This window comes from Carassius gibelio, chromosome A1 (genome assembly GCF_023724105.1).
Source record: "Carassius gibelio isolate Cgi1373 ecotype wild population from Czech Republic chromosome A1, carGib1.2-hapl.c, whole genome shotgun sequence".
In the NCBI taxonomy this organism is placed as follows: domain Eukaryota; kingdom Metazoa; phylum Chordata; class Actinopteri; order Cypriniformes; family Cyprinidae; genus Carassius; species Carassius gibelio.
The window spans coordinates 30154164-30169027 of record NC_068371.1 but is presented as its reverse complement, the minus strand read 5'-3'; the positions used below and the strand labels follow the sequence as shown (position 1 = coordinate 30169027).

At 34.6% G+C, this 14864-nt stretch overlaps 2 protein-coding genes across 4 annotated transcripts in view; one reads left to right on the top strand and one right to left on the bottom strand.

The window, feature by feature from the left end:
- The window catches only part of LOC128018075 (tubulin beta-4B chain-like), a 238394-nt gene that overhangs the window by 74390 nt on the left and 149140 nt on the right, over window positions 1–14864 (top strand). The window lies entirely within an intron of this gene.
- Window positions 1–14864, bottom strand: part of LOC128017931 (complement C3) — a 181462-nt gene that overhangs the window by 67725 nt on the left and 98873 nt on the right. For all 3 annotated transcript variants that reach the window (XM_052603409.1, XM_052603410.1, XM_052603411.1), the window contains exons 21-23: window positions 1596–1808; window positions 1399–1459; window positions 1034–1117 (exon numbers count right to left, since the gene is read on the bottom strand). In XM_052603409.1, the coding sequence (XP_052459369.1) occupies window positions 1034–1117; window positions 1399–1459; window positions 1596–1808 (358 nt within the window). The remainder of the gene's footprint in view (window positions 1–1033; window positions 1118–1398; window positions 1460–1595; window positions 1809–14864) is intronic.

The following is a 14864-nucleotide window of genomic DNA, read 5'->3' as shown; positions in this document are numbered from 1 at the left end:
CAACAATTTCTTAATCAGTTTACAGACAAATGTCTTTTTCCCAAGAAGTTATCTGTCAAAATAAAGGACAGGTAACGAATAACAAAAATACATGCTGTTTTATTAAAGGAATTTTAAAATATAAATTAAAATATAGGCATAATATATGAAAATATTGACATTGCACATTAATCTATGTAGCCTACCCCCTAAAATAGGCTACCACTTTTAATGCTCAGATGCAAAGTAAACCACAATTTATTTTGAATAATATGACACATAATTCATATAATATAAATAATACTGCACACCTTTTAAATGTATCAAATCTAAAATATGGTTTAATACCATGTAGCTTAGAAAAAATATAAGCACAGGCTCAGGCACAGACTTGACATTTATCCTGCTTGAATTCGTTCTAAGAAATGCACATAACTTCATAAGTACCAAACTTTCATCTGTGAATATTACATATTAAATATATAAAATATTTTAACTATAGTCTTTTTCTTTCATTTTCCGTGATTGAAGCTGTCAAATGTTACACATCAGGAAGGCAAATTGGACGTCTATTTGTGAAAATGTGCTGTGATGCGCTTGTTTGATAACTTGTGGTCAAAGCGCCACTCAGCGGTCAAAAGCTGCAAATGCACTTTACAAACGCCGCGGCGGCGGAACGTGAAGCGGTAAAAGAGGCCTTTAGGCTGTCTACTTACTGTATGTCCAGCAAAACATCTGACTTGTCGAAAACCGATAATATATCCGGTGATGTGTAGTGCCGAATTTCAATCAATTTGTCTCTGGTGAAACTGATTGCAGGAACATAAAGACAGGACAACTAACAAAAACAACTGCATAGCACGCCACAGATGCTGCCATCAACATCGGTGTCATCTTGTATCTTATTTGTAGTAAACCATGTTTAATTTCATAATGGGTGAATATATAGCTCATAGAATTATAGAGCTATACAATTTATCTTTCCTTAAACAAAACACACATATAGCTTTAAAGAAATAATCACTACACATTAATTAAATGTCTTTTTCCTTACCAGTAATTGAGATGTATGTGTTAGCAGGTGTGTCTGGAACCCGATTAGCTTGTTTGTCAGCATTAAAAACTAAAGGTTTTTCCCCTGATCCATTTGGGAAGAGAAACAGAGAACAACAAGATGGAGGAAGAGTTATGAGTCATGTGCTGATCACATTTTGTATGGTTTTGGTGAGTAATTTGCAAGTAAAGAGCAGGAGTTCATTATGGTCTCTGGATTGGCTGAAACTGTAATGAAATTCATAATGTTTTTTTTTTTTTTTTTTTTTTTTTTTTTTATAATTACCTGAAAGTGAAATGTATGTAATGTTCCATAATAAAAATATAACACAGTGATGTTATTTTGTGCTTCACAGTAAATCTCACCGTTCTTAACAGGATTGAGCTCCACATTTTCTCTGTGTACTTCAGTCAGCACACCCTCAGACTGAAAGAGAGAGTGAGTGTGTGTTAACTACCTGTGGTGTTTTCTGTTCTTGTATAGATCATACTATACTAATACTATACTAACAAATGAACAAATCAAATGAAACAAAATGTGACAGAATTCCCATTAGACGTACCACCACCTTCAGCGTCTTTCTCACTCCATCAGAGTAGATGGCATCATATGCTGAAACTTTCACCTCAATATCCTTATTGCCCAGCGTCATGGGAATAATCACATATGAAACTGATATACTGGAGTCTTTCTCAACAGATACTGTCGTTCTGTATTTGCCTTTCTTACTGGCAAAGCTGCAAACATCTTCTGTCTTCATAAACTCCACACGCACCTGGATAAAACACATGAGACTGTTTTAGAATAAGACAGTATTCTTCACTTACTTTCAGTTTGTTCCACTAGCAGCACAAAACCTCAAATGAGTCTCAGGATCCATGTCCAAAAGGCCAAGTTTAATTTAATTTATTCCATTATAATAGCTTTATCATTCTGTTTAATCTAGTTGCATCTGCTGAGTAGGTGTGGTTACAGAGTCTGGTGAGTTAAGAGAGACTAATAAGAGTCCCCATGCAGCAATGGTGGAAAGAAGGAGATAACATGCAATGCATTTGATAAATTATCAAAGTGAGGTTGATTGATGTTATCGAGCTGGGGATTGTTCATAAGCAAACAGACTGTGAGCAGACTGAAGCGTCAAAGCATACTTAAGCAGCATATGCTGTTTTTTTACATGGCAATGTTTTACCATTCTTATTTTTGGTTCATATCACCCCTATATTGAAAATATTTTGGATATTTTTTATTATTATTATTATTATTTCTGATACACAGCAAAATCCCCAGTGTTAATTTAACACTCCCCAGTGTTAATTTAACACTCTGAGTGTGGACTCATATAAACACTGAAGCAGTGTTAAAAGTAACACTGAAGCAGAGTTGAAGTTAATGAGATAATTAAGAAGTTAATTGAGTTATGATTAAGCATTACTGAGGACACCTGATTTTAACAAGCAGAATCACCAAACGAGAAAATCACAATTTGTGTGTCACCATTATAGTGGTCAGTGTTTGATTTAGCTGGGATCTTGGCTTGTAACTTTTTACTTTTAAAGTTTGTTTGTCAAACCAAGAGCAAAAATCATCGCGTGTTGATGATTATGTTTTAATGTAATCGTTGTTTGACATGAATCACTGAACTCATTTACAGTGTTTTCTCAAAGTGAAACTTCCATTATTGATCGTCACAGCTTTGATTCCACAATGAAAAAATCTGTATTTTCTATACATTTTGTAGGTATCTCTTGCAAGTGATTCTGTTTTTTTATTAAAAATTTTTAATTTTAGGCACACACAGATAACAATAATCAGCGTATGAATCTCAACAACGGTGACAAACAGCATATCCAGATAAACAGACCAACTCTGAACATAAAAAAACTAGATACTAAAAATGAACATAAAAACAGCAAAAGTAAAATATAGTTAGAATAAAAAGTTAAAAAGACAGTTCAGCTCATAATTTATTCATGCCGCAATGCATGATGGGAGCCATGGATGAGTTTTTATTGGCTACAACATGCTTTTTTGATGATCACCGTTGTTGTGATGCTCACGCTGATTCTTGATGTCTGTGTGTCCAAACAAAAGATTTCTTTTTTACGTAGAACTAACTATTAAAAACATGTCATACTATGTCAGAAATGCTGAGTTGCTTCCTTTTCTTTTTCACTTAATTTATGTATGCAGTAAAGAAACTTAAACTCAGGCATTCAGGTCACTCTATAACAAATAGCTCAAATCACAATCAATGGCACACATAATTGCCTTTGCTGTGGTCTGTCTGTATGATATAATTCAGTCACCACAGCCACATAAATCTAAAGATAATAACTGAAGGGTCAAGATCCCAACTAAATCAAACATTGACCACTATAATGGTGACACACAAATTGTGATTTTCTCGTTTGGTGATTCTGCTTGTTAACATCAGGTGTCTTCAATAATGGTCAATCATAACTCAATTAACTCCTTAATTATCTCATTAACTTCAACTCCGCTTCAGTGTTACTTTTAACACTGCTTCAGTGTTTATATGAGTCCACACTCAAGAGTGTTAAATGAACACTGGGGATTTTGCTGTGTAGATAGATATTTTCTATTTGGTGTTTTCTGTTTTCTGTGTAAATGTTTGCGATGATTGATGGGGTTGCTGGATATATTAAACATTCAATTCATGATACATTTTGGGTTTGCTGCTTTATGTACTTTGCTGGGTAAATCCAAAGCAGATCAACATTAATTTAATTTAATAATCAACATTTAATAATACCTAGTTTTAAGGTTTCTGTCCTTACTCAGATATATAGCCATAAAACTCAAAAAAGGGCAGCAGTTATAAAACATTTGTATTATTTTATATTTATTGGCCACAGGCAAAAACAGCAGATTTCTTGTGCAGTGCTGAAATCTGGATGGTTATGAATTCTTTCATCAAATTATAGGCATTATGAAAGATTCATTATGCATATATTAATTTGTTCATAGAGCTTTGTGAGATTGTGATGAACAAAAATGTCAGTTTTTTATAGATTATTAAGTGAGTGCTCATTCTGCCTTACCAAACTATGCACACAGCAGCCTATGCTTGCTTTTAGTAAAACAATAAGCGTTAAATCAACTCTGCTCAGAGGGCATATTGCCCCAATCTACAGAGAAGTAAAATAACACTGAAGCAGTGTTAAAGTTAATGAGATAATTAAGAGATGAATTAAGTGCAGATTGAGCATTAGTGATGAACAGCTGCTGTGAAAAAAAACAACATCACTGAAGAAAAGAGAAACACCAGGGGCCTGTTCTTTTTACGTCGCTTATTACATCCGAGATCAAATGACACATCCAAGATGATATCATCGTGCTAATCATGATCCGGCTAATTGGGTTCTTCGAACACACCTGTTGTGTATGATTAGTATCGCTGGATTGAGTTATCTGAGATAATTGCGCGTTCATGTGTGGGATATCCCAGCAGGCACAGTACATCAATGTGACGTCAGGAAGACGTTGGACTCCAACTAATCCAACGTCAGTCCGACGTCATATTTTGGTTGAAAATGAAAGTTGGGTTGACGTCTAAACCCAACTTTGTTTGAGGTCAAACTCTGACATCAGACAGACGTTGAATTTTGGTTGGAATAAGCACCACACTGCAACAAAGGGTGAAATGCATGGCAGCACATTAAATATCTCAAGATATCAGCAGAGAAGGATTAAACAACTCCATGAACAGCATCACCAGCTTCACTCATTACTAACCAGACTGACTTTATTTCTGTTAGACATCTACAAAAGCTCTTATTGGAAATTAACAGAGTTTTAATTCTAATGTGTTTAATTTCCATAACAGCATAACAGTTAAACACCACAACAGTGATTAGTGTTTCCATTAGCTGGGCTCTTAACACTTATTATATCTTTTGTTTCCGCTGTGACAGTTGTGTGTCAAGCACATTTGCAGCATCAAAGAAAGATAATGTGACATGAGATCAGGTGATGGCTGTTATCTGTTAATGGTTTTATAATCATAAAATAACCTGATTCACTGATGTTTTAACATTCATATTACAAACAATGTGTTTCTGTCACATGAGATCCAGTGGTGTTATAACAATCAGTTAAAATCTTTTAAACATGAGTTCAAAAAACTTAACCTATGCTGACACACACAGACATCAACAATCAGCGTATGAATCTCAACAATGTTGACATGCTTCATGCAGCAATGCATGCTGGGAGCCATGAGTTTTATTCTATGGTGGCTCCCAGCATGCATTGCTGCATGAAGCATGTAACCATTGTTGAGATTCATATACTGATTAATGATGTCTATGTGTCTCAAAAGAATTTTCTCTCAAAATGTATTCAAAAAAAAAAATCAGAATGTCAGATCTGATGGAGGAAAGTATTGTTTCTTGAATATTGTTCGTTAACAATTGGGTCAATCACAAGAAAAATTATCCTCAATCATTTTTCATCATGATAACTATATCACCTTATATTTGTTCATGGCCCCTTTTATAACAAGTTATGTGCTTTGGTAAACACTATTACATGACCCACAAACTTACTAAGCCAAGAGTCAAACTACCCAACTAAAGCAAACACTGATCACAATAATGGTGATCAAACATTTTCAAATAAAACATCAACATCTAAATCTCTGTTAATTCTCAAAAATAACTTCTGTAGACGTCTGACAGAAATAAAGTCAAACTGTTAAGTAATAAGTGAAGCTCGTAATATGTGTACTGCCATGCATTTAAATGTTTTTTATGATTTTTTTTTTTTTTTTTGTGGGGGTGTTTATTCCAGCCAAAATTCAGCATCTGCCCAACGTTGGAGCTTGACGTCAAACAGTCGTTGGATTTAGACGTCAACCCGATTTTCATTTTCAACCAAAATCCAACGTCTAACTGACGTTGGAGTCTACATCCTGTGCCTGCTGGGATGTATCAATACTCGAAACCATGATCAGAAGTGCAGCGATTGGCTGGTGGCAAGACGGCAATGTAATGACGTCATATAATTTAAAACGACACCTGACTGAAATTTCTGGACTTTTATAAGGAAACAGCCAAGCAAACAAAACTACATAGATGTTATAATAGATACATGAAACAGATAATAGATACATGTTTTTATTTTATTAGAATTTTTTTTTCATGATTCCCAATTATTTAGTTTTCGCAATTTATAATAGTTGTGCAGTCTTTACATTTTTATTTCAATGTAGAAATTATCTATTCATTTCATTTTATATTTGGACAGATTTGTTACGTGACAGCATTAATGATAGTTTCTTAAGGGTCAATATCATGTTATCTGCATCTCCTGTGCTCCATCAAGCCACTCTTATAATAGCAGTCATCACTCAAAATAATGCACGACTCTATTATCTGTATAGCATGTGTGTAAGACTCTAATACAATTATGAAGTAATACTTTTATGACAAATAAATAGTTCAGTGAGTAAAACTGGCTGTCTATAGTACACTGTAAAAAGTGTTTCCCTATATTTATTCAGTAAAATTGTGTCAAAATTTTACAAGCAATATTATTAATTAAATTTAAAACATTTTAATTAAGTAGAAATAATCATTAAAAATGAGTAGAATAACATGAAAATATTAAGTAAAATTTACATAAAAATATTGATTTCATTGGACAAAAAACAAACAAACAAAAAAAACACTATGCTAAAGAATACTATGTTATGCATGCCAGGCCAGTAGTTGGCGATCATCAAACACCCTTCAAAAACATTATATGCATGCACATGACATCAGCCTATTTACAAATTAACATTTTTGTTGCTTACATAGATATGATAGATATGATTAGCATAGTGTTTTTTTGTTTGTTTGATTTTTGTCCAATGAAATCAATATTTTTAAGTAAATTTTACTTAATTTTTTCATGTTATTCTACTCATTTTTAATGATTATTTCTACTTAATTAAAATGTGTTAAATTTAATTAATAATATTGCTTGTAAATTTTTGACACAATTTTACTGAATAAATATAGGGAAACACTTTTTACAGTGTAGTAGGGCTGCACGATTAATCGCATGCGATTGTCATGCGTGTCTTTGTCAGTAAAGCCGGTTCTGTGATTAGCAGTAAATGTCCACCACCTGGTTTCAAATGGAGCGGCACTTCCCAGCTAGAATTTTCTTTGTTCTAAAATGTTCTAAGAACATTCCCATGGATTGTTCTAACAATGTTTTTAGCGGGTAGTTTTATTTTTGTTCCCAGAACGTTCTCTCAAAAGATAGGATAACGTTCTCTAAAAACATTCTACAAATGTTTATCAATAACATTATTAGAACATTATTCCATAACATTCTAATTAAGATTTAAGTGGATGTTTAGATGTGGATGTTGATGTCTGTTTAAAAGTAATAGCTTGGTTTGATGTCACCATAATGCTGGTAAGTGTTGGCTTTAGTTGTGCAATTTGACACTTGACTTGACGGTGTTGTTTTTTAGCTGCTGTCATCTTTATTGTGGCTAAAACAGCAAACGAATATGTGGTTCAATGGTGCTGTTTGCTTGCTGATGATTGATATGTCTGATTACTTGTTTTCACCCAAGCTACTGTGTGGTGTTAGTTAAGTATTATTTATTAAAGTGACTCAAGGGTCAACAACCTGACACCCAATTGAATTTAAAGCAGATAATTTCAAAAATTTAAATAAAAATTTGTCACACAAACATCAAGATTCAGTGTATGAATCTCAGCAATGGTGACATGCTTTATGCTGCAATGTATTCTGGGTACATCATGCAAAACTCATCCATAGCACCCAGAATGCATTGCGGCATGAAGCATGTCACCATTGTTGAGATTCTTACACTAATTCTTAAGGTCTCTGTATGTCTAAGCATCCTATGGTTTGAAGTGATTCTAAAACAATGTAGTTTAAAAAGATCAGATAAAAATAAAATAAAATAAATTGTCAGGACCCTGTGTATTGCAACACATCTGCTATAGTCACTAATATTAAATTAATAGCGTAGAACAGACTCCTGGTAAAATCAGTTGATCAGATTGTTACATTAAGACATTTTTAATATCAGCCAGTAACCAACATTATCTAATGACATATTTTTCTCAATGTTTTGCTGTAACAGGTATAACTACAGCAGCTAAATGAACGCTAACACTGAAAAGACTCATACTTCCTAAGTACTGATCAGCATAATGGTGACATCAAACTAAACTATAATTTTCAATAAACCATCAAAATTTCTGTTAATCTCAATAAGAACTTTTTTACATTTATGACAGAAATAAATCTTGTTTATAATAAGTGAAGATTGTCATGTTTTTGGAGTATTTACGCTAGAGTTTGACACCAAACAGAGGTTGGGTTTTCACTTTCAACCAACATCTGACTTCTGAGCAATGTCAGTCCACATCTAGTGTGATGGGAAGCCGTAATTCACTGACAAGCTGTGCAATATCACGTTCATAATCGCAGATTAATCGCATGCGGTTATGAACGCGATATTGCGTAGCTTGTCAACGATCTGCGGCTCTGTATATTAGGTGCGGCTCCATTTGAAAGCAGCTGATGGACATTTACCGCTAATCACAGAACCATCTTTACTGATGAGACACGCATGACAATCGCATGCGATTAATCGTGCCGCCCTACAGTGTAGGCTGTTATGGACTACACAGCATTTTTATATTATTTTTAAATATATATTTTTTTATGATTATTATTTTAAATTATTGTCCCTGGATCAGTACGATACTCTTGTAATAAAGTAGCAGTGGTAGCAGACATATTTTGAGTATCAGTTCTGGTTGAAAAGAAGCGATCTAATCCTGTTTACATGAAATAAGCCTGCTCCTGGGCAGGTTTAAGCTTATGGACCTGTTGCTATGACAGCAGCTCCGGGATGAGCTTCGAAGAACCAAATGATCCAAGATCACGCCAAATCATCAACATTCAAATCCAGCTAACTGAGTTAGCGACGTACGAAGAACGGGCCCCAGAACTGCATCTGACTTTAGCCATGACATCAACTGAGGAAAAAAATATTTAAAAAAACAATACCACCAGTCAAGGTTTGCTTAAGGTAGTCTCTTGACCCCTTTATTCAATCAAAGTAATATGCTTCTAAGCTATTGCAATTTTTTTTTACAGTGATTGTTTGTGTACAGCAGCTGAGCTTGTACTTAGTTTGTAACTCATGACAAATTAACATCATTAAGTGCTCTCTCTGGTTTATCATTCAGCTGACATTCATCACTGATATAAAAAAAAAAAAAAAACACCCACTAAAAAAAATTCACAATGCTTCAATATCGGAAAAAACAAAAATAAACCATATTTGTTCAGGCTTTTAGACATAAACACTTATCATATGATCCTCAACAGTGGTGGCAATAAGTTTTCATACTGCAGTGCATGTTTGCATGATGGAGGTTCTTACTGTTGTGTTACCCATCATGCACTGCAGGCATATAATGCTCTGTCTAATGATGGCAAGATGAAGCAAGTACACCCGGCTGCAGCCTGCAGATCAAGGCGGGGCTGCACCTACACCTACTCTAATTGGTTTGATCGTCTTTCAAAGACATACATGATAGGAAATGTGTGCGTAGTTGGTGTAGAACGGAAAATGCTGTTTAAAAAGCTAAAAACGCTGTATAGTTTCACAAAGCCTTTACTATAATGCAGTTTTTTATTGTCAACTTGACTCACTATGTCTGATTTATTATAACGTTAATGAGATAATTAAGTGACTAATTAAATAAAGATTGTGTATTAGTGATGAACACCTGCTGTTAACAATCAACATCACTGAAGAAAAGAGAAACACAAGAGCTATAACTGATTTTAAGCAGAGCCTTGGATGAAATAAGTTGGAAGGAAAATAAAAAATAACTTTGTCACCATACTTGTGGTCAGTATTTGCTTCATTTGGGCTCTTGAGCCTTTTAACGGTTTTGATAAGTTTGCTTCTAAGCAAATGCATTACTGTTTCATGACAAACATGTATGCAATGCAAAAACAAACTAGGAGGTAACTTATGCTTTTGATACCTGTTTGATCTTGATTCAAACGCATTATTCTTAAAAAAAAAACAGTGATTTTTATACATTTCCACCATAATGCTTCTATGTTAAGAGAAAAAGAAAACCGTTTAGGATTACGCATTTAGCCATGACCATTTATCATATGATCCTCAACAGTGGTGACAAATAATTATACATACTGCAGTGCATTATGGGAGTTTTTCATGTATTACAACATGAAGCATTTTGTTGATTGTCACCATTGCAGAGATTCATATGATGGTTCTTGATATCTGTGTGTGTCTAAAAAAAAAGCACTGGTGTTAAGATTTTTGTATGTGTTACACAGATTTATAATCTATTCTCTGTAAACGTTGAAGAACTTTTTTGTGTGCTGCAGTTTCACTGGGACAATTATTTGAACTCTAAACTTCTGGAAAAACACATTATTCTCAATATAATCACCAGCTCATTGTGCCTATATGTTTATTGTACACCACTGATCTCTCATCTCTACAACACCACACATAGGGCTACAGAGAGAGAGACCTAGCACAACCAATCCAAACACTAATCTCCATGATGATGGCATCATTTTAACCAATAAAACATCAATACCTGATCCTCTGTAATTCTCAATAATAGCAGGTGTAAATCATTAATGCAAAATTATCGTTTAATTAGTAACTAAATTATCTCATTGACTTTAACTATTTGAGGACTTGGGATTTGACTCAAGACTTGTTGGTGACTTGGAAGGAATGACTTGCTTCCTCCTCTGGTGAAATCAGCTGCTGAGTTCATGGGTGGAGCAAAAGTATGGCAGGACTTTTACTTTCTGACTCCTGGAGTGTCCACCTCTGCATGTTTGTACATGACGATCAGTGCAGACAGGCTACAGACAGCACACATACTGATAAGCAGAGGTGGATACTCCAGGGGTCAGAAAGTAAAAGTCCTGCCACATTTTTGCTCCACCCAAGAACTCAGCAGCTGATTTCACCAGAGGAGGAAACAAGTCATTCCTTCCAAGTCACAAACTAGTCTCAACTCAAATCCCAAGTTCTCAAAGAGTTAAAGTCAATGAGATAATTAAGAAACTAATTAAATGATGATTGTGCATTGGTGATGAACACCTGCTGTTATTGTGCGTTACAGAGGATCAGATGCTGATGTTTTATTGGTTGAAATTATGGCACCATCATAGAGATCAGTGTTTGCTTCAGTTGGGCTCTTGACCTTTGGTTTCTTATGTTAGATATTTCTCTGTAAAAGTACATGTGCTGTTATAAAACAGTGTGATCAGTGCTGTGCAGAAAACCGTTACTAGCTGGTTTTACATGATGACGTAATTATTAAGCATCAGCCTGTTTATTTCCAAAATAATTTTATGTATTGATTATTAACAAATGTTCAGTTTTTAAATAACCTACCTTGTGGAACCGTTGGTTTAATCACTATAATGAATACATTTCCTAATGTATGCAATAAATATACATTTTTGAAGTCTTTTCCTAATAAGACGCACAGACATTATGACCCAGCATATGAATCTCAACAATGGTGACAATCAACAAAACGCTTCAAGCTGAAGTGCATGCTGGGTAACACCATAGTAAAAACTCTGATTATGCACTGTAGCATGAATAATTATTGTAACCACTGTTGAGGATCATATGATAAGTGCTCATGTCTAAAATCCCGAGCCTGTACAATTTTTTCCCCCCAATATTTAAGCATTACAATAATATTTGTTTAATAGGACTTTTTTGTAGTTCAGTAATTGCTGAACATAATTTAACAAACCAAAGAGAGACACCTTCATGAAGTTATTTAAAATGTTTTAGATGAAAAAAGGGCAATAAAATTTTCTACTTCAAGCTTTTAAATCAGCAATGTGTTAATGTTTACTACGTAACACAACCGCAAGTGTTTAAAAGCAAATTACTTTGAATTATTAAAAGCAAACTAACCAACTAAAGCAAACACTGATCTCCATGATGGTGGACTCACCACAATTATGGTGACAACGTTTTTTTTTTTTTTTTTTTTTTTTTTCTTCCAGTTGATTTCATCCAAGGCTGTGCTTAAAGTCAATTGTAGTTCTTGTGTTTCTCTTTTCTTCAGTGATGTTGATTGTTAACAGCAGGTGTTCATCACTAATGCAGAATTATCATTTAATTAGTCACTTAATTATCTCATTGACTTTAACTCTTTGAGGACTTGGGATTTAACTTGAGACTTGTTGGTGACTTGAAAGGAATGACTTGATTCCTCCACTGGTGAAATCAGCTGCTGGGTTCATGGGTGGAATAAACATATGGCAGGACTTTTACTTTCTGGCCCCTGGACTCTCCACCTCTGTTTAAAAGCAAATTACTTTGAATTATTAAAAGGTTCAAGAGCCCAATTAAAGCAAACACTGATCTCCATGATGGTGGACTCACCACAATTATGGTGACGTTTTTTTTTTTTTTTTTTTTTTTTCTTCCAGTTGATTTCATCCAAGGCTGTGCTTAAAGTCAATTGTAGTTCTTGTGTTTCTCTTTTCTTCAGTGATGTTGATTGTTAACAGCAGGTGTTCATCACTAATGCAGAATTATCATTTAATTAGTCACTTAATTATCTCATTGACTTTAACTCTTTGAGGACTTGGGATTTAACTTGAGACTTGTTGGTGACTTGAAAGGAATGACTTGATTCCTCCTCTGGTGAAATCAGCTGCTGGGTTTATGGGTGGAATAAACATATGGCAGGACTTTTACTTTCTGACCCCTGGACTCTCCACCAGGTAGGTTATTTAAAAACTGAACACTTGTTAATAATAAATACATAAAATTGTTTTGGAAATAAACAGGCTGATGCCTAATAATTACTTCATCATGTAAAACCAGCTAGTAACGGTTCTCTGCACAGCACTGATCGCACTGTTTTATAACAGCACATGTACTTTTACAGAGAAATATCTAACATAAGAAACCAAAGGTCAAGAGCCCAACTGAAGCAAACACTGATCTCCATGATGGTGGCATAATAACCAATAAAACATTAGCATCTGATCCTCTGTAACGCACAATAACAGCAGGTGTTCATCACCAATGCACAATCATCATTTAATTAGTCTCTTAATTATCTCATTGACTTTAACTCTTTGAGGACTTGGGATTTGAGTTGAGACTAGTTTGTGACTTGGAAGGAATGACTTGTTTCCTCCTCTGGTGAAATCAGCTGCTGAGTTCATGGGTGGAGCAAAAAAGTGGCAGGACTTTTACTTTCTGACCCCTGGAGTATCCACCTCTGGTCATCAGTGAAAAAGGGATTTGTTGTACTGCTCTGGTATTGTGGTGAAAATGAATTTTAGCCATTGGTTCTTCTGATCTTCATTCTTTGGCAGTGAAAATAAAACAAACTTGCCTTTAAAATTAAAAACACACTGTCTCCTCAACATGATGCTATCACACCAACCAGAGCGTCTGTGTGGGGGGTGGGGCAGGTCAGAGTTCCGTTTCTCCCAAGACGGTAGGCAGAGATTATTATGCAAAGTGTTCCTAGTGACGTACATAGAGATGGGCAAAAGATTTGAAATCTATAACGACTCATTTCAGCGATTCAGAGTCGACTCCTTACTTTAGAAGCCAATAACTTTATAAATCGTGTACTTTTTGGTTTAATTATTTGCACATTGTTTACACTGATGGACAGCTACATCATACACTGTAATACAGGTAATTTTTGATTTCCCATCTGTGTGGCTCTTTAAACGTAGAATGTCCCGAATCATTACAACTGATTGAAAAGAATCGTCTCAATGGTCACAAAATGTATATCGGAGAAGATACCAATTTAATATAAATAGATGATAGTTTATAAAGTGTATCTCAATATTTGACAGTGGCTGTGAGACTGCAATAAAATAAGAGCACAATTATCATGATATTGTGTTTGTAACTATAGCAACGGTTTACAGGTATGTCCTTTCAGAATCATCACTGGCCGATAGAAATAAAAGTTTATCGATTTCTTCACTTTCAAATAACGAGGAGCAGCATATTTTCATTAAATAAAGGGGAGAAAAGTCTATGTTTTGCAATATAGTAATTTTTTTTTAAAGTTTCATAAAAATTGAATTGGCAGACACATTAGACTATTGCAGTGTCATTTATCAACTGCATGACGGATAATTATATGTAACAATAATTGTCTTGTCATGCTATATAAATTAAAACAGTAATGATACACCCCTTTCATTTTCCTTTTTCATACTCTGATGATATGAAATAATCATATTTTCTAAAATTATTTAATTCATAATTCATTCCTCTATCTGATGACCTGATCGTCTTACTGTGGATAATCAACCCAATGAATTTGCTATATTCGTATGTTAGCCTAAAGATCAGCTTAATTTAACAAAACAATCATTTCAGGGATATGGCGAGTTACAGGCTAATGTTTTTTTTTTCTTCTTTTGTGCATTATGAAGGCTTTGTAAAACTGTACAGCGTTTTTAGCTTTTTAAACAGCATTCTCCGTCCTACACCAACTATGCACTGTAAAAACTAAAGGTGCCTCAGGTATCCTTTTGAGTACTCCAGGAACCTTAAAATGTATTTTAAGTGCCTCAAAGCTCTTTTTCTCATAATATGTCTTTTATAGTCTTTGCAGTTCGTGCAGGAACTCATGGGATCCTTGAAGCACTTTGTTCCCAGTTTTGAGGTTCTGGAGTCACCCTTTCATTACACTGAGACCTCAAAGTGCTCTGGAGGTTCCTGGAGGAACTCACATTTTAAAAAAGG